This window comes from Lissotriton vulgaris, chromosome 7, assembly GCF_964263255.1.
Source record: "Lissotriton vulgaris chromosome 7, aLisVul1.2, whole genome shotgun sequence".
NCBI lineage: Eukaryota > Metazoa > Chordata > Amphibia > Caudata > Salamandridae > Lissotriton > Lissotriton vulgaris.
In genome coordinates this window covers 1,030,001,466-1,030,023,369 of record NC_141695.1, presented here as the reverse complement: position 1 = coordinate 1,030,023,369, position 21,904 = coordinate 1,030,001,466, and the positions used below count along the sequence as shown (strand labels likewise).

Sequence of the window (21,904 nt, the reverse complement as noted above, 5' to 3'; positions counted from 1 at the left end):
CGTGGTTTTGCCCTATGATCTTGTCCTACAGACATGAGATCATTGAGATACTTTCAGAAAAGTTACGGATGCAACTGACTCCCTTTTCACTGAAGACCACATTGGGATTTGTAAAAGACCTACTATGTTTGGCATGATGATTCTTCAACCATGGTCCTCCTACTGACCTAAACAGTGATGCTGATGTACTTTAAAAACTGCACAAAGCCTTGAAGTAAAGATGTAAGACCCAACTCCATTTTAAGTAGGCCACAACTCTTTTTTTCTGTATTTTTGCAGAATCATCAAACATGTCTGCCTTTGACGCAGGTGTCGTCTGTCCTTATTTTTACAATTCATTTAGCTATAGACATCAACAAACACCTTATGTGACATGAGTCTGAAACACGTGCCTTGTTTTCTCAATTTCAAGGTCAAACACAAAACAATAGTCGAAATAGTCTAGTCTGAATTGTTGCACTTTTACCTTATAAGTTTAAAGGAATGTGTCTTGACTAGCACCTTGATGCTTATTTGTTAAATAAAACATTCCTGGGGTGATACTGCAAATTCCATCTCCGATAAGATACAGTATATGTGGACTGCTACTTGATCACCTATAAGGAGAGGTCCTTTGCCCTAGATTATCGCGAGCAAGATAGAGAGACCAGAAGATGATCCTGCCTGTTAGAGATGCTGCCGCCACATTGCGCTTTCTATTAAATGCTGATACTGAACCTGCGAGGCGTTGATGCTGATGCTGAATGCGTGTTTCCCCTTCACAATTAGCTGCAAGTTATTTTACTTTCCATGCACTCCTAGCACAGCACATAGAAGTAGCTTTCATGGTGCTAGGTTTTTAGATGACATTTTATCCATATTAGATGTTTTCATATAATTCTCGGTTTTTGCAGTGTGTGCATTTATGCTGTTTTAATCGTATTCTGGGTGGTTATTTTAGGTATGTTGTGCAACAAAGTGCCCCTGTTGAAATAAACATGCTTTTTAGTTTAAGTGTCTTTTACATAGCACATTTTGTGTAGAAGAGAACTAAAGAGGTTTGTTTCTGATCACCTCGGTGTCCCTGGATCCCTGCTCAGGGACTGTTAGCATCCCAAAAGCATTGACATAATTTCAACTATGTTTTGGATGGAGTTCTGTGGGGCTATAAAAACCCGTCTTTGACATTCAATCGTTGTGCATTGAACTAAGTTCTCTCATGTCACCCATGGGTGTGAAAGCAAACCTTATAGAGCTGAGCCAGAGACTCAGTTTGCACAACAGGCTATGGCTAAAAGATGGCCCTTGGACTTAGCATATTACTATAAGGTGTATAAAACATGTGCCTTATTCACGTTTCAGAAATCGTGCCCCAAAGGCATATGGGACACCTTACGTAAATACCTATTAAATAAAAGGTGCACAACAGAGACGCAATCTGAGAGAAGAACGATACAAAATGTCCCTGTTCAGGGGAGTTGAACAGGGACAATCTTTGAATAGAGAGGTCCCACTTATGATCTGCCTGGGCTGTAATGGCACAATAACCTCTCACTCCGACCGATAGATGGTAGAGATGGTGTAGTTAAAGAGACAAAGAATTAGATTCAAATTTAAAAACCGCAGACAGCTACAGGTACAGGTATGAATAGATTTGCAGAGGGGCGGGGCTCTGATTTTTACTGATATACTTGTTTGATTCAAAGGTACAGTTGACTAATTCAACTGTTCAACCTTGTGTAACATTGCACTGTTCCTATGTCCTTTGATTCTGCTCATTTCTTGGTTGTCTCTATTTTTTTCTAGTCAGATACAATGACTTGTTAAATAAGTAAAATGATAATAAATAAAAAAAGAAAGCCTGGACATGCTGTCAAAGATAGCCTAGATCATATTTATATCGGTCAAAACAGTGCATACCTTTCTGTCATTAAATCTTGAACATGTTATAGATGTTGCCTAGTAGATGAAGTACATAGAAGGCAGCCATCTTGGTAGTAGAAATGCACATCATGCAGTCAAGGTTAGCATTAACCAAGGAACAACTAGTGTTGTTCTGTCAAATTAATATAGATATACATCAGATGTGTTTTGGGGGATATGGAAAATAAGTCCAAAAGAAAGACAGGTCAAAAATGTTCCGGTGCAACCATGTTGTAGCGGAAAATGTGCAGCACAGAAATCATGCTGTCGCAAATAGCATAGACCATGTTTAACAAAGTCGAAAGGGAGTATATGGCTATTTCAATCTGATATAAGCATGCCACTGATATAGTCTGGCAGTTAGGAAACACAAAACTGGCAAGCTAGACAGAGTTGATGCTATTAACAGGTTGAGAAATTAACTAATTTCTGATATCTATCCTTCTCTGTCCCTCCATTGTTGCCATTAAAATGTGTCTTAGGTAAAAATGTCTAACACTCCTCTGAAATCCAGGAACTGTCAGTATGAGCTGGTTCCATTTACAGCAAGAAAAGGGAAAATAGTAGAAATGATCGTACTCATACTAAATCAAGTCTAGAATCACCTGCGAAAAATAACTGGTTAGCATGGACATACATATATAGTTTTTCTTATTTTATGGTAAGGATGCCACAATTCGGATACATTTGTTTTCCTAAAAACTCATACATGTGGGTTTGTTCGCTGGGGAAAAAGGCTCGATACATTACTAAGGGCCTGATTTAGATGTAGGCCCATGGGTCTGACATTGGGACGGAGTAAATTACTATTGCCCAGATGCATCAACCATTTTAGGAAGTGCAAACGGTGCGATTCGCATAAATCGGCCTTTTGCACTTCCTAAATTGGTTACTGGGATGCATCAAGCATTTTTTGGAAATCGCTTTTTTTGCGAGTTCCAAAAAATGCGATTGCTGTTAAGGAATCGCACATTTGCGATTCCTTAACAGCAATGCATCATCCCCAAAACATTTGCGATTTCCAAAATTGCAAATGCAAATTACCACGAAGTTGAACTTCGTGGTAATTTGCAAAAATGTTTAAAAACGCATGAAAATGCATTTTTTAAACGTGCACGTTACAGGCACACATGTCCTTAGGACATGTGTGTATGTAACTCACATGTAAATGTCCATTTCATGAGTGCAGGGGGGGGTCCTTTGGACCCCCCTCTCCACCCTTGAAAGGCTTTGATGCATTCCAAATTGAAATTGCGAATTCGCAATTCCCATTCATTCCTATGGGCATTTCAGCCCATAGGAATGAATGGGAATATCGGATTCGCTATTTGGAACTCGCAATTTTATTGGAATTCGGTAAAAATTGCGATTTTTACCGAATTCCAATAAAATTGCGAATTTAATGATGCATTGCCATTTGCGAATCCTTAATTGCGATTCCTTATTTTTCGCAATTAAGGAATCGCAAATGACAACGTTGATGCATCTAGGGGATAGTCCTCAGGCTGCCCACCTAATTTATAAATGACCGCCGAGCAGATGGTTATTTATAAAGGTATTCTCAGGAAAAACCATCATGGTATTTCTTGTCAATGCATTTTACTGTTTGTTCCAGGGTTGCTCGAAAGGACGCAGCTCTGAAGCAAACAGTATTCTGTTTTTCTTTTCAAAAAGAAAATCCAGTTGAAAAGAAAACAAGCATTTACAATGCAACGGTTTCACCTTTGCAAAAGTTACAGCTATTGGCATTGTAAACGACAAAATGTTTTATTTAGTTGTTGGTTTTGAAAACAGATAAATAAATGGCATTGTCATTTACATTGCCAATAGCTAAATCTATCGCAAATGTGAGACCTATTGTATCCTACTGGACGAGCTCAGAAGACAGCAATTACTACCACACACACACCCAGAGCCACACCCACCCAGAGCCACACACACCCACCCAGAGCCACACACACCCACCCAGAGCCACACACACACCCAGGAGAGCAAGCACAGCAAGGGGGCAGGGAAGCAAGCACAGCGAGGGGGCAGGGAAGCAAGCACAGCGAGAGGGCATAAAGCAAGCACAGCGAGGGGGCATAAAGCACAGCAAGGGGGCAGGGAAGCAAGCACAGCGAGGGGGCAGGGAAGCAAGCACAGCGAGAGGGCATAAAGCAAGCACAGCGAGGGGGCATAAAGCACAGCGAGGGGGCAGGGAAGCAAGCACAGCGAGGGGGCAGGGAATGAAGCACAGCGAGGGGGCAGGGAAGCAAGCACAGCGAGGGGGCAGGGAAGCAAGCACAGGCAGGGGGCAGGGAAGCAAGCACAGGCAGGGGGCAGGGAAGCAAGCACAGTGAGGGGGCAAGGAAGCAAGCACAGCGAGGGAAGCAAGCACGGCCAGGGGCAGGGAAGCAAGCACAGCCTGTCCTTTGTGACCTAGAAAGACGCACCTCGGGACTACAGCTGCCGGACCCTTGTGGCTTCTTCCTTAAGGGGGACTGGGGCTATGAGTCTCTAGCGCCACCTACAGTTCTAAAAACACTTAGGTTAGCTCCTTCAGACTTGACTTTATCCACCAGGACAGTGTTTCCGACCCGTGCCTTTCTGCTGTAAATCGTTATCAGAATCAAAACTACAGCACCCAAAATGCACTAGGTACGATCGAAAATGACAGCGCAATCTTCACATCTTACGGCCCTAGCCCATGAGTGCCGTGCTCAACTACATTATATTATTTGGACTTTGATGTATCCAGTACTGCTTACGTCATCTAGACTAACAATATACAGCCGGTGAATTCATTTTGCTCTCCTATGAAGTTTTTCAGGCACAAATTGCGTGACCCTGAGTACATTCAAAATTCATATGGAATTTGCCTACACGTTGCAGTCAAAAGGAACGGGTGGGATTTTATAAGAAGACTTTCATCTTCGGGTTTTTCAGACATACAAATCTTGATTTCATACCTCTGTAGAACATGGAGCTTCCAACAGTTTGGCCTTTGCCCTGAATCTTTCTTGGGAGTGTTTATTTTTATTGCTTACATTGCGTGCATGCACTGCACACGATAATTGTTTGGCAAAGTCGTCTCTGTGCCGGCGGTCCGAGGAGGCCACCTTATGTGAGAAAAACAGTGGTGAGTTTGTCGATATTTTTTTTTTTTTTGCAAGTACAACGTCCTGCTGGTACGGTGGCTGTTTTAACCGTTATATGCTGTTTAAATATTGCACGTGCATCTTACCTCATGCATGAAGCCCATGGACCACCCCGAGGATCCTCTGTGATGTGCGCCGTTCCACCGCGTCAGAACTGGCTGAGTGACACTGTTTGGCACATGCACGCACCTGGAGCCATCCGGCGCTGGCGTGTCCGAGTGCTGCCATCTTGAGATTTGTGGCAACACGCTAGCACAGGGGCTATGGAAAGTACTATTTGGTCCGGCCTGCTTTGGTTATCATACGACCAGTCCTCGATCAGTGTGGTCAGTTTGTTCTTACTTCGACTCATGATGTCAAGCCCATATTTTAAATGTCTGGGTACTGTCTTCATGAATCTTCAGCAGTCCTTCATACAACTCGAACCTGACTGAGGTGGGACTTAATTTTTTGTGTCCTCTGACGTGCCTTTCCAAACAAGCTGCAGTATAGGGTATGTTAGAACTTTGATCAAGCCGCAGCACACTCCGCATTATACACCCGGCGCCGGATCTTCATGTGTACTCTTCTTTGGTGGGAGCTTGCAGCCGCACACTAGACTGCATATTGTTTGATTAAGCGAATATGCTGCCTGCTGTCAAGTTCGTGGCTGTGCGTTTTCTGATGCACGAAGTCGGCTCGGAGTAGGGAGCGGGTCGGGTCTGCGTCCTCACAGGGAGAGCGAGCCGGCTGGTGTGACGAAGGATGCCAAAAAAATAAAAATAAATAACATCCGCCCACTGCCGCATGATGTTTGGAAAGCGAAAAATTCTACGGAACGCCCACGAATCTGCTTCGTGAATGACGGACAGATCTCTCTGTCAATGGCTAGCCTCCATTAATGGAGCTAGCCAATGGAAGAGAGAGAAGGGACAAAGCCAGTACTGTTGAAAAAACTCTTCCAATGGCTAGTCTCCATTTATGGAGCTAGCCAATGGAAGAGAGAGGAGGGACAAAGCCAGTACTGTTGAAACATAAGATTGCGCAGCGGATCGCCAGGCGAAACCTAAAAAGCAGTGCTTCCCTTGCCAGGGGAGGCTTCTACGTGCCAGGGGGAGCATTAGAAAGGTTTTAATGTTCCATATGTTAGGAGTCAGGCTTCCTGTATTGTGCTTAAACTACAACTCCCAGAATGCCCAGCAAGTGAGGGGGTTGTGTACTGTCCCATACTGCTTTGCACTGGTAAGGTGATTTGGGAGGTTCTTGTGCCTTCAGCTGCTGTGCCTCAGTGCTTGGCTTTCCTTGTGTGAACCCTGCCCTGTTCCTTGTTTGAATCACCTCTGCTGACTCCTGTCCCCGAAATTGTGCTATTGCGTCTTCTGGAGCCTGCTGCCTTTGGAACTCCTGACTCCTTTATTAGGTCTCGCTCTGGCGAAAGCGCGTTCTCGCAGTGAGAACTATAGTCGTCGGCTCAGCCGACAACGAGTGGAGACAAGAGATGGCCACGCGCAGCATTTTGCAATGGGATTAGGTTGCGCGCGTGAGCTTCTGCCGTAGACAGCATGGCGGAAAGAATCGTATCACGAAGTGCGCCTCGTGAACAGTTCACTTGACTGACTTTGGAATGCTTTAGGTTTCGGTTTTAGTCAGTGTGCCTGGGAAGGGAAGCGGGGAGCAGGGGGAGCCTGCAGAGGGACAAGAGATGGCCACGCGCAGCATTAAGAAGCATGGCAGAGGTAGATTTCGACGTGCGCCTTGGGATTGGGTATTTTACAAGAAGAAGGGTTTAACCCAAGCAGTCACGGGGACCTGGGCAGTAAGTGGTACATGTAAAGGGGGTCCCCGTCAGGGAGAAAAGGTTGTGTTGCAAAACCAACAATTAATAATTCAAACACTTTAGAAAGGAAAACTAGAAAACATTCTTAAGCTTTTAGAAGTATGTATTGTAATTTATTCACAATACCTTGAAATGATACTTCAGAGGAATTTCATACAATTGTCGCAAATTTGTGCCCCGACAGAAAAGGGGGGAGAGGTGAAAAGGAGTGCTCGAGGGAACGGTTAGTGGGAATGAATGAACACAGTTGTGGGTGATGAGTACAAACAATATGGACAGGATCAAAACAATTACAAAAGCATGAGCCAATTAGTTTATAAAGGCATAAAATGATAAATGATTTTCACAGCAAAACTTTCGACGGACACCAAGTCAGTACTGAACTGTAAAGGGCAAGTGCCGGAAGTTGAGTAGAAGACACCGTCGACGTTTCGACCCCTATAAGTAGGCTCAGTTCAGTCCTTAAGTGGGGTCTTCATCAGGACTAAGAAGGTGGGGGGAGTGTGGGGCAGTCCTGTTGGATAAATTGGTAACAATAAATTAAATGAATTTAATAGTAATACAACATAGTCAGTACATTCAGACTATGATGGGAGTAGGAATGAAGATTAAGTCACGCATCTCCTCCCACTCCAGCAGGCTACGCTGCAATGTGGTTGGTGCTCCCTTAGTTGACCACTGGCAAAAGAAAGGACATGTTGTCTCCGATCTAAGATGGTTTGTAATAGAAAAGGTCTCCTTGGGAAGAAGAGGAGGGAATTTACCATCGGTGCTTAACACTCGTGAATCCAAATGGATGTCCCTCTTAGATTCAATTAAACATGGCTTAAACGAGCAAGATAGCAGTCTAGCACAGTTGGCAGCCCTGGGTTAACTTAATTTACTATAAATGACTGGATTAACTTTACATTACTGTCTCACTGTGGAATAGGTCTGGTCTATTCAAAATGTGTATGTGTAGAGCGCTTGTCAATGCCACTCCCTCTTCAACCTCATGCTTGAGAGTTGCAGGGCGAATATCATTTACTGTATCTAATGAGCGTACTTCTGTTTTCAGCACATGAGCATAATTGTAATGTTTTTCTCCATTCAGCACCTATGTGCGCCCTTCAGTCAAATAGACTTATGGACCCAGTGTTTCCAGCACATGAGCATAATTGTAATGTCATTCTTCATTTAGTACCTATGTGTGTTTATTAGCCATATAGACTAATGGACCCGCTTTCAACCTCTTGTTAGAGAGTTGCACGATAAGCCTTAAATTCCCGGAGCTATACTTTTACTTAATTGGTCCACCAATCCGCCTTCAACCTCATGTGGGAGAGTTGCGCGGAAGGGATTAACAGACTAATGCAATCTTCTTTATAATTTTTCCCAACTTTCCACTAAGATGCTTACAAATGTACATCGATCTATTGTGCGTTAAAAACCAAATATTTGAGTTCGAGTCATGATCCGTTCTGTTTGTCAACCTTGCCGTGGAGTAGCTCTCCTGTTTCTATGATCGGGCTGACACTATGTAGCGAGGCCCCGCCCACCCGAACTCCGCGTAGCAGTGCTTGCGGAGTTTTGGACCTGACAGCAGCGTAAACGGTACGTGACCACAATGCGGCAACCCGTTTTAGCATTTGGGTTATTTAATCGGCCCTTCCAGCCCCTTACCAGGTCTTGTACACTTAAATCTCTTTCAGACTTTTGATCGAGCTTGTCGCCTCAGCCAACGAGCCCAACGGGCGTCTGACACAGAACGCGTGTACCGTGTACCTGAAACGGACCGGCCTCCGTTTTCATAAAATAAACACAAAATAGGTATGAGATGCAGCCGATGCACTGCTTGTTTTCATAGCAGTTAATTTGTCTTATTGAGTAAGTCCCATTATATTGCGCTGTACGTACCCACAACGATTCTTCATTTTTTCCCCTTTAAGACTCTTGATCCGGGTTACCGACCTAACCCCGACCTAACACACAGCGTATTCAGCTGCTGACGACCAATATCCAAAATTGTGGGCCATTACTCATCTGCTGCAATTCTTAATGCACAGGTATGCTTTTATCTCCTCAGAAAGTGTATGACGCCTACCAAGACTTCACGTCTGGGCTTGACAACCTTAATAGACACATGTGATGTATTACCGGGTTCTCCACCCCCAGAGCTCTTACTACCTTAGTTTAATTTTAATTGTAAATGGCTTCCACCCCAACCCCGACTGAAAATATGAGGCTCTCTATCGCATACTCCAGCAGTGGAGTTATCCTTAGAGATCACCTTTTACATGGTTCCATTGGCTCCCAATTTAGTCTGGTTTTTTAATTACGTGACAAATGTATAGGACCAAGTCTCATCTGACTGGTTTTCCACCCTTTCTTTTCCTCCTCTGTAGCTCATGTTGAGATTCACTCTCTTGGCGAGTGACTTGTGACCCAACCACAGTCCTTTGCTGTTCCACATCGCGAGCCAAGTAGGCCACGATTCCATGGTAACCCTTTTTCATTAGCATTCCTACTCCCATCATAGTCTGAATGTACTGACTATGTTGTATTACTATTAAATTCATTTAATTTATTGTTACCAATTTATCCAACAGGACTGCCCCACACTCCCCCCACCTTCTTAGTCCTGATGAAGACCCCACTTAAGGACTGAACTGAGCCTACTTATAGGGGTTGAAACGTCGACGGTGTCTTCTACTCAACTTCCGGCACTTGCCCTTTACAGTTCAGTACTGACTTGGTGTCCGTCGAATGTTTTGCTGTGAAAATCATTTATCATTTTATGCCTTTATAAACTAATTGGCTCATGCTTTTGTAATTGTTTTGATCCTGTCCATATTGTTTGTACTCATCACCCACAACTGTGTTCATTCATTCCCACTAACCATTCCCTCGAGCACTCCTTTTCACCTCTCCCCCCTTTTCTGTCGGGGCACAAATTTGCGACAATTGTATGAAATTCCTCTGGAGTATCATTTCAAAGTATTGTGAATAAATTACAATACATACTTCTAAAAGTGAAGAATGTTTTCTAGTTTTCCTTGGGATTGGGTAGCGCGCGTGAGCTACTACCTTAGACAGCTTACGACGCGCGCCTTGTAGGTTTCTGTTTCGACTCCACTACGAGCAGCAACGGAGGCGGCGGAAGCGCTGGAGGAAGGGGCAATGCTTGTTTAAAATTGTAGCTTTCTACCCGCGCGTTGTTTTCCGCGTTTGCTGCTTCTTTTATTTCGAGGATTTTTCACAAGCGCTTTTTATGTTGTAGCTTTCTACCCGCACTGTGTTTTGGGAGCTTCGGTGTCCTTACCCTTCCCACCGCTTCTCACTCTACGTAGGGATCCCTCAACCCCTAGTGGATTTCTTGCACGGTGCCCCTCAATCGCCGCGTGTCTCTTGCACTGCACAGCACCTCAAAAGAAGTTACGTCTTCACCTCCTGCGCACTACCTCTGCGCTACCAGTACCTCTTGCACAGTGCCACCCTGATGACCGTCACCTAGCTCTGCCCTTACCTCATGCATAGTGCCACACAGATATCGGTATACACGTGGCACCCCTTACCTCTAACAGTACCCTTGCCATGGCAGAAACAACGTGCACCTCCCTCTGGTACAATAAATAAGGTGCTCCCCTAACTCTCACACAGCGCCCCCTCTGGTGCAGTTAAGCAAGGCATGCCATTAAACAAGTTGACCCCGCCTACCTCGCGCATTGTACCCCCTGGTGCAATTAAACCAGGCCCTTCCATACGTTTTTCAGAAAATCAGCTGGCTCCTGTGCCCCGCCATAGTTGTGTGTCCCGGGCATGGGCCCAGCTCCCACGTGCTAAAGCCGCACTGCTTTTAGGCATTACCTTATGAACACCCGCCATTAATTCTTATCCCGCATTAAAGACGTACCCAATGACAAAAAGGCATCACTATTTACACATAAACAAAGCCTCCATGCAGTAACACGACCAGTACTTGGCCTGAGGCGTGAAAAAATGGACAGAAACGGTTATTTTGCTTCACATCTGCCTCACGCGTGCTCTTTCATGCAAATCACTGTTGCAACCACAAACATCGGCATGTCAGATTCAGTGTCAGCTTTACTCACACAGACCAAGTACAGCAATGACTGCAGTGGTGGAAACTTTCATTGCATACACAAAGTAGGTCTATCACGGGCAGGGCTTTAAAAGGGATGAAAAAACTGGGGGAGGGGTGTCTCTCAAAGGGGCATGGGCAGTGTAATAAAGGGCGTGGCTCAAAAACACGTAAGCTAAAAATCTGTGTTTAGCATAGTGTGCCGGACGACTTGTATTTTGCTGTTTCTGTCATTGCATCCAGGTTAGGCATGGGCGGAAAATCCGTTCCGCTCGCGGATTTTGCGGATTTTCGGGAAATCCGCAATCCGCGAGATTTGCGAATTTCCTGCAAAATCCGCAAATCCGCGAGCAGCGGATTTTGCTCGCACTGCTCGCACTGTTCGCGTGAGTTCGCGCCCCGCGAATTAGTGCGAAATTGCAGAAATACGATCTAAGCAAAACTGAAAGTAACTACTTACCAGGTTCAAAAGTTCAGGCACATCATTAGTAGCCATTTCCTGTAGTGCTTCCTGAGGGGCCCCTCCAGAGTTCAGTTGCCAGTTGCAACTATTATGTGACCCTGCTCTGAACCTCAGAATAGTTACACATATGCCACAAAGGTCCTGAATTACAGCTAAGGGAGACAAGCAGGAGCCAGGCTGGAAGTTAAAATCCATTAATCAGCCCCTAATTCATTATTGTCAGTTGGGGCAGGGCAGGTGTTGTAACTAATTTTGCAACAATGAAAGCACTTAGCAAGTGCAAAAGATCACTAATCAGGGCGCACTAAGGAAGCAGGTGCCAGCTAAAAAAATATTCTGTGACACATTAATCAGCCCCAAATTAATTCAGGTCACTTGAGGCAGGGAAGGTGTGCTTTGCTTTGCCGAAAATAATGTACACTGGACAACCAGAGGGTGTGGTGATGAAACAGAGGGTGGCATGGGTGGGCCAGAGGGTGGCATGAGTAGTCAGAGAGTGGCAGTGGTGACAGAGAGTGGCAGTGATGAAGAAGAGTGTCCCAAACAGGTTGGACACGTAGAAACAACGAGTTCGCAAAACTTGCGACCCGACAGGTAAGTTCGCAAATTGCGAAATTGTAAAAACCCTCGCGAAATGGCAGAAACACGGGCGAACACAAAAAAAAAAAAAATCCGCAAATTCGCGGGAATTCGCGGATTTTGCGGATTGCGAGTTTGCAAATCCGCAAATTCGCGGATTGCCAATCCGCAAAATCCGCTCATGCCTAATCCAGGTATATGATAAAACAAGTAATATAATACCTACATCAAGTCAGAACTATTCGCTTTGTCAATGGAGACAGTCTTGGCCACGTGGGGCGGCCGCTGCTTATCACGACCAGACGTGGCATTCTATCCAAAGGTGAGAAGGGGGAGGCTGTCGCCACTTTGTCCTTCACGAGCGGACACACCACAGCTTCAAAGGAGCCTACTTTCCTGCATCAACCAAAACTTTCCCCGCTCAGCACTTTTCCAAGACCAAAGCCCCGTCTCTTACGCTGACTTCACATTTCTCTGTCGTGGCTAATGCAGTGTCACAGCTCGGATGTGCCTTCTCGCATGCAACTATTTAATGGAAAGGGTCGGGCCTAGGGTGCAGTTTCACTGTAATGGTACACAGGGGCAGGCTGTTCTTTTAATTGCCCCATCCCTTCATACACCGTGTACAACTCTTCCCAGACTCGAATGCATTTTTTTTCTTTATTTCTTGCTACACGTTGTGTATGTAAGGTGCTAAAAATGCATGCAACGTGAAAAGAAATACGGTCTGCTTAAAAACAGGCATTCAGTGAATCGCTGCCTCAGATACATAGCAGTTTAGGTGCTTCTTGAGGTCCTCGTAAATGAAAAACCACAACTTTGACGTGTAGAAAAAAATTGTACTTTCCTTCTAAATTCGACCAAATGGCTTCTTTAGGCAGACTTAATTCGGTAAATGTACAGAGCGATGCAGAAACAGTAACAAATCTGCTTCTGCTTGTTTTATTTATCAGTTTTCACTGTTATATAGCGCAAACTTTACCCGCAGGTATAAGAGCGCTTTAAATCAGAATGCTTATAACAAGCAAGACTAGCACTCTATATTACTGCCAACTTTGCTTAGCATAAGCAACAGCTAACCATTCACAAACAATGTTTATATACCAATTGCAAATTAAAGAAAAAAAAGTATGCAAAGCATTGCCATTTACAATGCCAATAACTCAAACTTTAATGATGCGAGACCTATTGCATTGCAAATGCCTGTTGATATTGCCTTGAGCGCGAGGTCGCTCTGTGATTCACAGCTGAGTTTTTTCCCGCCTGCTGACTCCCCTTGCATTCCTATTGGTCATCAGTGTGAGGACGCGCTGCAATCCTCAACCTAGCAATGTTTCTTTTTGGCCTTGGATGACCTGTCTTTCCTTTTTTGTTCAATGCAAGGACGCGTTGACTTCCTCCCCGCTGTTGTCTCTACTACGAGAAGCACAGTTCATTTGCATAACGCGCAGCTGTTCGTTTTTGTGCAACACGAGGACGCATTGATTTTCTTCACACTGTCGTGTTCCATGTGCGGCGCGCTACCTTCCCCCAGAAGCTCGTTAATAGCTGATATTAGCCTCTTTATTTTTTTGTCCTAGTGTACTGGCAATAAAAGTACTGTTTGATACGCCGGAGCATTCTATATTTCTCAGACCGGATACAATTATTCCAGTTTCCATCTGTCCAAGGTTCTGCTGGAGTTTATTTTTTATTTCATGAACTTCACTTTGAAGAACGAGCAGAAGTATGCTCTAGTATTGTTTTTTATTCTTTATAAAGCTGGAATAAGGAGCGACTACCCCCACCAGCCTTTCTACTTTCTATTTAAAAAGAGACCTTCTTCCGGGACAATTGTGGATCATCTTACGAGACAACACCCAGCTCTGAACCAAGTAAGTGTGGGATAGTACACAACCTAAGTTTATTAGCTTAAGTCTTGAGTGTGCTGTATATTTCCTAGACATAGGTTACTTAAGTAATTGTGTTTGTTAATTTCTTGTTATTTCAATATAGAAACCCTGCGTCTAATTGGACTGGACCTTCTCCCTGTTGGTTGCATTGGAACTTTTCTGATTGTCCTCCTTGGTCTCTTCATTTTCTGAAGATATTTTCATTCCTCTTGTGTGTTCTGTTTTGGCACTGTGGAGGTTGTATCTTTAGGGAAGGGAGGGGCTCCCTCTTCGCTCCTGGGGAACGGGTACTTCTGCCTGGGACACCAGTCTCCACCCGACACCATACCACCAGAACAGTAACAAATGACTATATGTCTGCCCATCTGAATTGGGCGGGCAAAGATGTAGGCATTTTTCCAACGGCCACGATGGAGATAGAGTAGTCTCTGCTGTGGCCAAACTTAAAGTCTGCCCACATTAAATTTGGCAGAAGGACCACTATATTGTCATGGAGGGAACTCTGACGCCGTTGTGATGGAGTACCCTTTCCAACAATATATAAATCAGTCCCTAAAGTCTGTTAAAATAAATAAAGCGATAACAGTTTGATGAAAAGCCATTTTAAAAATAGATCTGCAATGATTTCCATTTTTGAAAATATATCTATGAACAAAATCCCTGGTATTTACTAATTTAAACAGAAGTATGCAGTAGAAACGAAGATTTGTGAATACATGTACATACCTATTATTTGTTTAAAAGTGTTTGCTTCCAGATCAAATAACACTGTTCCTTTCTCTAGGCAAGTTCTTAGTTCAAACAGGCTATGGAGGGAAAGCGTTGTGACATGGGGCTTGCTCCATCTCTCTCCACCATCTTCTACTTTCTCTTCAAACTTAATCCACCTGGAGAAAAAAAGCCATCATTTACATATTATTACTAGAATATTTTGATATTTATTTCACAGCGTTCTTTGCACTATGCAAGGGGAGAAATCACAATACTTTTATGCAGTTTACTGAAATTGCTCATGGTATGCGGTAGGGGAACACTGAGCCTGGTGTCTCCAAGCCATATAATTTCAGTACATAGCGTTCTCTGTGTTAGTTTTCATTTGAATGAGGATCTGTGCGATCAAGTTCTAGAATATATACATTATTGTAAATAAACAATGCCGCTGAAGTCTGAGTTTCTTTATCAGGTTACGGAACTCCGGGAAAAACTATACAGAGCAAATTGGAACTCTCTTTGTGAAGATGTTAACATGCGGAATTTTTAGAAAAACATTTGCTTTGGGAAAAAACAAATCGGGCCAGATTTATGAAAGGATTGCAGTGCCTTAACTTCACTCAATATGGTGCATGGGCAATGCAAGCCTTAAGTGAGATTTATTATGCCAACAAGAGGCACCTTATGTGGCTCTGTGTGGTATACTACATCTGGAGTAACGCACCGCAGCACAAGTAGTTGCTTGTATTACACTGCCCGGGAAAGGTGTTCCATGGATGGAGCATCGGTGTTCCCACATCTCCACCCATGGATTTTGGCACATTCCCAGATTTACCACCAGTAGTAAACCTGGGAATGAGTCAAAAACGTACGCCATCCCAGGGGAGGCACAACGAGGAGAAATATCTTTATTTCTCCCGGTTGCGAAAACTCTGATTAATCCGACACAAACACTCCCTGCCAAAGAAGGAGCCCTGGAACGCTGTAACAAACTCGCAGCGTTCTTTAAAGAAAAAATAGAGACGATATATAACACCTTTCCCTCCAACCAAAATGATACAGATAGTCCGCATCTTACTAATTCAATCGGAGTGCCCATCTTAGACCATCTGGACCCTCTGACGCCAGAGACACTCAATACAATCATTGGTAAAGTAGTCTCAGGTTCTCCGACAGATGCTGCACCGCCCAAACAGCTAAAAGCAATAATTAATTCTGTCCAAACTACTATAATGGACATATTAAATCTTTCCTTATCGACCGGTATAGCCCCTCATCATGGAAGTGTGCAATGGTGAAAGCATTGATCAAAAAGCCTAGTCTGGACCCCTCCATTCTATCCATTTACTGGCCAATTTCCCTCCTGCCATGGCTCAGTAAATTGGTGGAGAAACATGTTAACAACATTCTCACCAATCATCTCGAATCAAACAGTCTGTTGGATGACACCCAGACTGGGTTTCGACCTAACCATGGTACGGAGACTGCACTGCTGCTAGTAACAGAAGAGGCAAGGAAATTGGTAGACGAAGGAGGAAGGGCAGCTATCATCCTGTTGGACCTCAGTGCAGCGTTTGACACTGTCAAACATTCCATCTTGACCAACCGCCTCAGAATGAGCGGGGTGTCGGGCGCTGCACTGAATTGGATTGCCTCTTTCCTCAGTGATCGCCATTTCCAAGTCTTTGAGGGAGATATAGTTTCATCTATTCAGCTGTTGGAATGTGGGGTTCCACAGGGTTCGGCATTGAGCCCAACACTAATTAATATTTACATGAAGCCGTTGGCAGCTGTGGTACATCCATTCGGCATTAAGATCGTCAGCTACCCAACTGGTGGTATCGCTGGGCCAAGATGCGGGTTCGTCTGATAGGCTGACACCCTGCCTTGACGCAGTAGCCGGATGGATGGAGAACTCCTGCCTCCGTCTTAACGGAGAAAAAACTGAGAAGCCGTTGGCAGCTGTGGTACATCCATTCGGCATTAAGATCGTCAGCTACCCAACTGGTGGTATCGCTGGGCCAAGATGCGGGTTCGTCTGATAGGCTGACACCCTGCCTTGACGCAGTAGCCGGATGGATGGAGAACTCCTGCCTCCGTCTTAACGGAGAAAAAACTGAAATCATGTTGTTGGGCAATGCCGCCCCTGCTTCCACCATGCCCTCATGGCCCACATGTTTGGGTCGAGCTCCACTACCCAAACCGCACATAAAGAGTTTGGGAGTGTGGCTTGATGACAAATTGACTTTTAATCACCAGGCCACAATACTATCATCAACATGCTACAGCCTGTTAAGGATGATGCGAAAAATTCTCCCTCTCCTCCCTTTTGTAGCATGAAGAATCATGATTCAGGCCTTAATTCTTTCCCGGCTGGATTGTGGGAACTCACTATACCTGGGAGCTCCTCTGTCCACCATTAACAAATTACAGGTGGTACAAAACAGTGCAGCCAGACTACTCCTCCAAGTCCCTAGGAGACAATCGGCCAAACAAGCTCTTCGTCAGCTACATTGGCTGCCAATGAATGCCAGAATTCAATTTAAAACACTGTGCATAGCCTATAAAGCCATTTGGAAAACAGGCCCTAAAATTCTCCACCCATTAATGCCACTTTATTTACCATCTAGGCCGCTTCGATCCAGCAACCAATTTTTAGCCTCCACTAGAAAGATAAAGAAAGCAAGATGGGGGGGCCGCTCCTTTTCACACCTAGTGGCTAAATTGTGCAACGCCCTTCCCCAGTCTTTAAGAGAGACACGTAGCCTGACTGTCTACCGCAAACATCTGAAGACACATCTCTTCAACTAGTGTCTTCACTGAATTATCACTCTTGGTTCTGAAGCGCTACGAGGCCTCCGGGTAGTCTGGCGCTATATAAATACTCTTTCAATTTCAATTTCAATTCAATTTCAATTTCAATTCAATTTCAATTTCAATTTGTTTCCTCTTTCTATGTGTGCTGCATTCTCCAGTACACATAGAAAGAGAAAAAAGCCTCTAAGGATTGTTTTTGTGCAGGAAGTTATCCCTTCCTGCCCCAAAACAATCCTGCCTGCAACGTAGGCACCCTTGGACCATGGTGTAAGGGTTCCTGCGTTGGTGCTAGGCTGCATCAGCTCAGGGAGAGAGCAGGACTGCACCATCTCTCAGACGATATGGTCATTCCTGCACTCTCCATGTGTTGCATCACAGCAGGTTGTCTTGCTGCATTCTGCTGCATCACTTCTTCATAAATCGGGCCCTTTGTTTCTGTAGAAGGAAGAGGTTGTTGAAGCTGCGCTCTGCAAGGTGCAGTTAACAATGGGTACTGATTGGAATCAAAGTATTCAGGATCGTTATACCTATTAGAATGGTTTGGTGCTGTTGTTATGATGATGATGAAACTCATATTTCACTGGCAGCCTTGATATATACTCCATGCGGGCATGAGGTATTTATACAGAGTGAACAAAGCCAAAAGTCAGGAGAGCACTCTTCAGAGCCAGTCAAATATACAGTCAATGACTGATTCAAGGGGAAAATGGGTTCTGAGAGTGGAGCTGGTCTGTGGTTTCATCGTGATGTAGTATTCTTAACCCAGTTGTGTTTTCAGTTGTTTCATGACTTGAATCAGATTTTGGATGATCTTGGTGGATACAGGGATGTTGTTACAGATCCTTGGTCTATACATGTGGCCTGTTGCCAAGTTTCTTCCATATTTCAAAGAACTCCATGCATAATTCCCCAAATTTTGTATACAAGATACATAACCAGTAACAGTGTAATAAAGTCCTATATTACCTTCAAGGGGTTCGGGTGACATCATAAATCCAGAAGCCAAGTGGTTGGTAACTGTCACCAAAAGACTGAGGTGGCAAGATAGCATCATATTACACGTTACTAGTTCTATCTATTCTTCTTTATATTAAATGTTTACTTTGGGATAGTTAGCTTCTTCAAAGTGCCGCTATCCATGGGAAATGAATGGAATTAGAATGTACAATTGTGAGGGCCACTGCTTTTTGCAATTCTGTGTCTGCAGTCCTTACTGCATAATTATGTATTTACTGCATTTGCCACACAACTTTCCATGAAATGTGCACATTTTGTAGATTTCACAAAAATGTTTGCAGTTCAAATGGATAAGAATAATAGTGTCAGAAAATCTGCAGCATAATTTGCAGGGTTTTTTGCCGCATAGTTTAAAAACCTTGCTGCATAATTTCATCCTACAATCTAGTTGCACTGCCAGTGTTAAAGCTGTGCTTATGATATTGTATAGGGAACAATGTAAAACAAGCACTGGCGTTGCCAATAGGTCTCGCATTAGGAAAGTTTGAGCTATTGGTATTGTAAATGACAATTTTTTTATTTATGTGTTGGTTTTGAAAATAGCGAAATTAATAGCTTTGTCATTTACAATGCCAATAGTTTTAACTTTCGCAAATGTGACACCTATAGCATTTGTAATGCAATATGTGTTGTATTTACGTGACTTAGATGTATTGATAATACAAATTAACAATGGATTTTAATTTATTTAAATAATTAATACTTAAATAAAAGTTATTGTAATTTATGATGGCAATAGCTTTAACTTTTGTAAATAACTTTTGTGAAGATTATGTTCAGTGTAATGTTTCGATTTGTGCAAAATCAGGGACATACAAAGTGAAAAAGAATCCTCATTTGACTAGACTTGGGGCCACTTGGATAGTCAAATGAAAAATACTCGTACAAAAAGACAATTTCACACTTGGGTGCAATTTTTAAACCTACTTAGGTTTTAGGAAAGTACGAGAATCCCTACACATGTTGTACCTTTATGACATACTGCACGTGTGTACCACCGCCATGTATCACATTTTCACATTTCTATTTGTATGTGGAGTTTGCAATGGCATTTAGGAGTACTTTTACAACAGTTTTGAGTTGCAAAATGACTTGTAAAGTGTAAACACTCATAACCTGTCATTATTTTGATTAACAGTGTCACTTGTAGGAACAACTAAACTTCTCCATTACATAAGCACATAATACAGTGCTTTGCTGTCCGAGGCATAATAACGTAGTTTCAGAAACAAATTACAAGTAAAAAAATATATATAGAAAAAGACTGGTATTCCCCACTGTGTAAAATTCTGCCATGGTTACAGAACGACAACTCAATTACAAGTTCACTAGGACATACTGGTAATAACAGTGTACCTGGTGAGCAACAAATCTAATCTGTAAACCACTGTAATGCTTCACAACTCAAGCAAACCTAAATCAGACCCATAGTGAGTTCAAAAGACTCTGCTCCATTTTTTAAAATCCATTTAAGCACTCCATGAGGTGCCGGTGTCCTCAAGCAGTCTCCTTCGTGTACTTTTCTCCATTTTGCACTTGTGTTGCTCATTGTTGCCGAAGTGCGTCTTCCTGCCTGATACTCTCCCACGTGCTTCTCCCCATTACCTTTCCACGCATTCCGTGTTGTGTCTCCCCCCACCCCCAAACATTCATTTTGATTCTCCATATGTGTTGGTTTCGCCTACTGTCCTACTCTCCACTGTGTTGCTTACACCTCCCTCCCTACATTGTTTTCATTTTCCCCGTCTTCCTTGTGTTGCTTCTAGGCCCCCTGTTGCTTGTGCCCCCCCCCCTCACTTTATTTGGAAGGAAAAAAAACGTATGCGTGTTTTTTTTCTATCCAGAACTTGGATCGGTAACTGAAAAGAAAGAGATTAAAAAGTGACTGGGTAATTTTGTAGGCACGCACATATGTGGTGGGCTCACCAACAACATAATGCAGGTGGCCTTATCAAATGCTTTAAAAAAACTTTAATCCTGCTGGATAGCATCGGGGTTAAAAAAAAACTGTTTGCAAAGCCGTTTGAACACAAGGGCGAAATCAATTGGCTGTTCAAATGTTTGTTTTTTAAACATTTTATTTTCTGATGTATTTAACCAGAGCTCCAACCCTCTCATGCCCCTCACATCTTTTGGTGTTGTGTGGAGATTGGTGGGGGTTGTACATTTGATGTTACATTTGTTTGTGCATTCGTTACGAAGTGTGCTTGCGTCGCAGTAAACCTGTGGCACCTGTGCCGTGGCAACTATACATCAGAATACGGACCTTGCCTGTCTTTTCAGTGTGAAGAAAGCAGCATTTTGTGCAATTTCCCGTGCGAGTTCCTGTTTTAATTTACGTGCGATGACAGTGGTTCAGTGCATGATACTACTCGGATGCTTTCGAAAGCATTTCCAGTTATTAGGGCATTTCATGAGTTCATGAACTGTTTATTTGACCCTGTGGCGCCATCAGCAGACTGAGATAGACTGGTGTTGTGAAACTCTACGGTAATGTTGCGGCGGTGAAATCTCGACCACTCCAGGGTGGCAGGCAGCAGATGTTTGGGTTGATAAACCGAGTGACCGAAGGATATTAAAGAGAACGTATAGGAACAGTGATCTGGAGGGCACTGAGGAGGAATCAGTAGGTGTGGTGGCGTAGTCAGAGGGGTGGCTAATGAGAATAACATCCTCTAACAAAGTAGTAGTTTTTTTGTCTATAGGTAACTGCATATAAAATGACTGGCCCTGCTACCCACTTAACGTCTAATCTTGTTTCCATTTGAATTCTACAGCATAGACTGTTGGCATTTAAATACATCTTCAAAATGCGAGTACTATGTGGTTTTCCTTTCTTCTAATTTTATTTAATTCACTGATTTTAAAATATTTAACACTGCTGGGAGACCGCTTTCATTATACGAGTATTATACGAGTATTTGGACATGGAACGTGGAAGTTGCGCACAGGTCTCAGCAGAAGGTTCAATAAACCATGATGTATATCACAATGTAATAAGTGCCATTCATTTGGGAAGTGAAAAAAAAGTATTATCAAACAAGAGCGGCCGGGAAACTGAAAGTACGGCCGGCCACCGGCCAGCCATGAATAATTAGGGGAGGAGAAGCCGCACAGCACAAGCTGGGAGAAGCCCTTTTATGTACTGTGCGGCCGTGGAAAAAATGCAATTAGGAGGGAGGGAGGGAGGCTGATGCGCGTGCTTGTTTGGTCACGTGATTCACCGCACCAAAAAGCCCTTGGTTTGACGAGCATTTTGAGCACTTGAATTCTCGCTCCGCTCAATGCGCATGCGCGCATTGATAGGTCGCGAGACCTAAAAAGAGGCTTTACAACAATTTTAGAACACTACATTTGCCACAATAAAAGCACCCAAATAATTTATACCTATATCCATCTTACCCAGTAGTTAGTATGGAAAAAGGAAAAGTATTAAGGGCGTTCCCTAAAGTAGTTAAAGACCTCTTATCACATACCACTACAGCC

The 21,904-nt window shown here is 43.6% G+C and overlaps 1 protein-coding gene across 1 annotated transcript in view; it reads right to left on the bottom strand.

The window, feature by feature from the left end:
- The window catches only part of LOC147702880 (electrogenic sodium bicarbonate cotransporter 1-like), a 386,862-nt gene that overhangs the window by 287,174 nt on the left and 77,784 nt on the right, over nt 1–21,904 (bottom strand). The window contains exon 2 of the mRNA XM_086931461.1: nt 14,600–14,760. Coding sequence (XP_086787587.1) covers nt 14,600–14,760 — 161 coding nt within the window. The remainder of the gene's footprint in view (nt 1–14,599; nt 14,761–21,904) is intronic.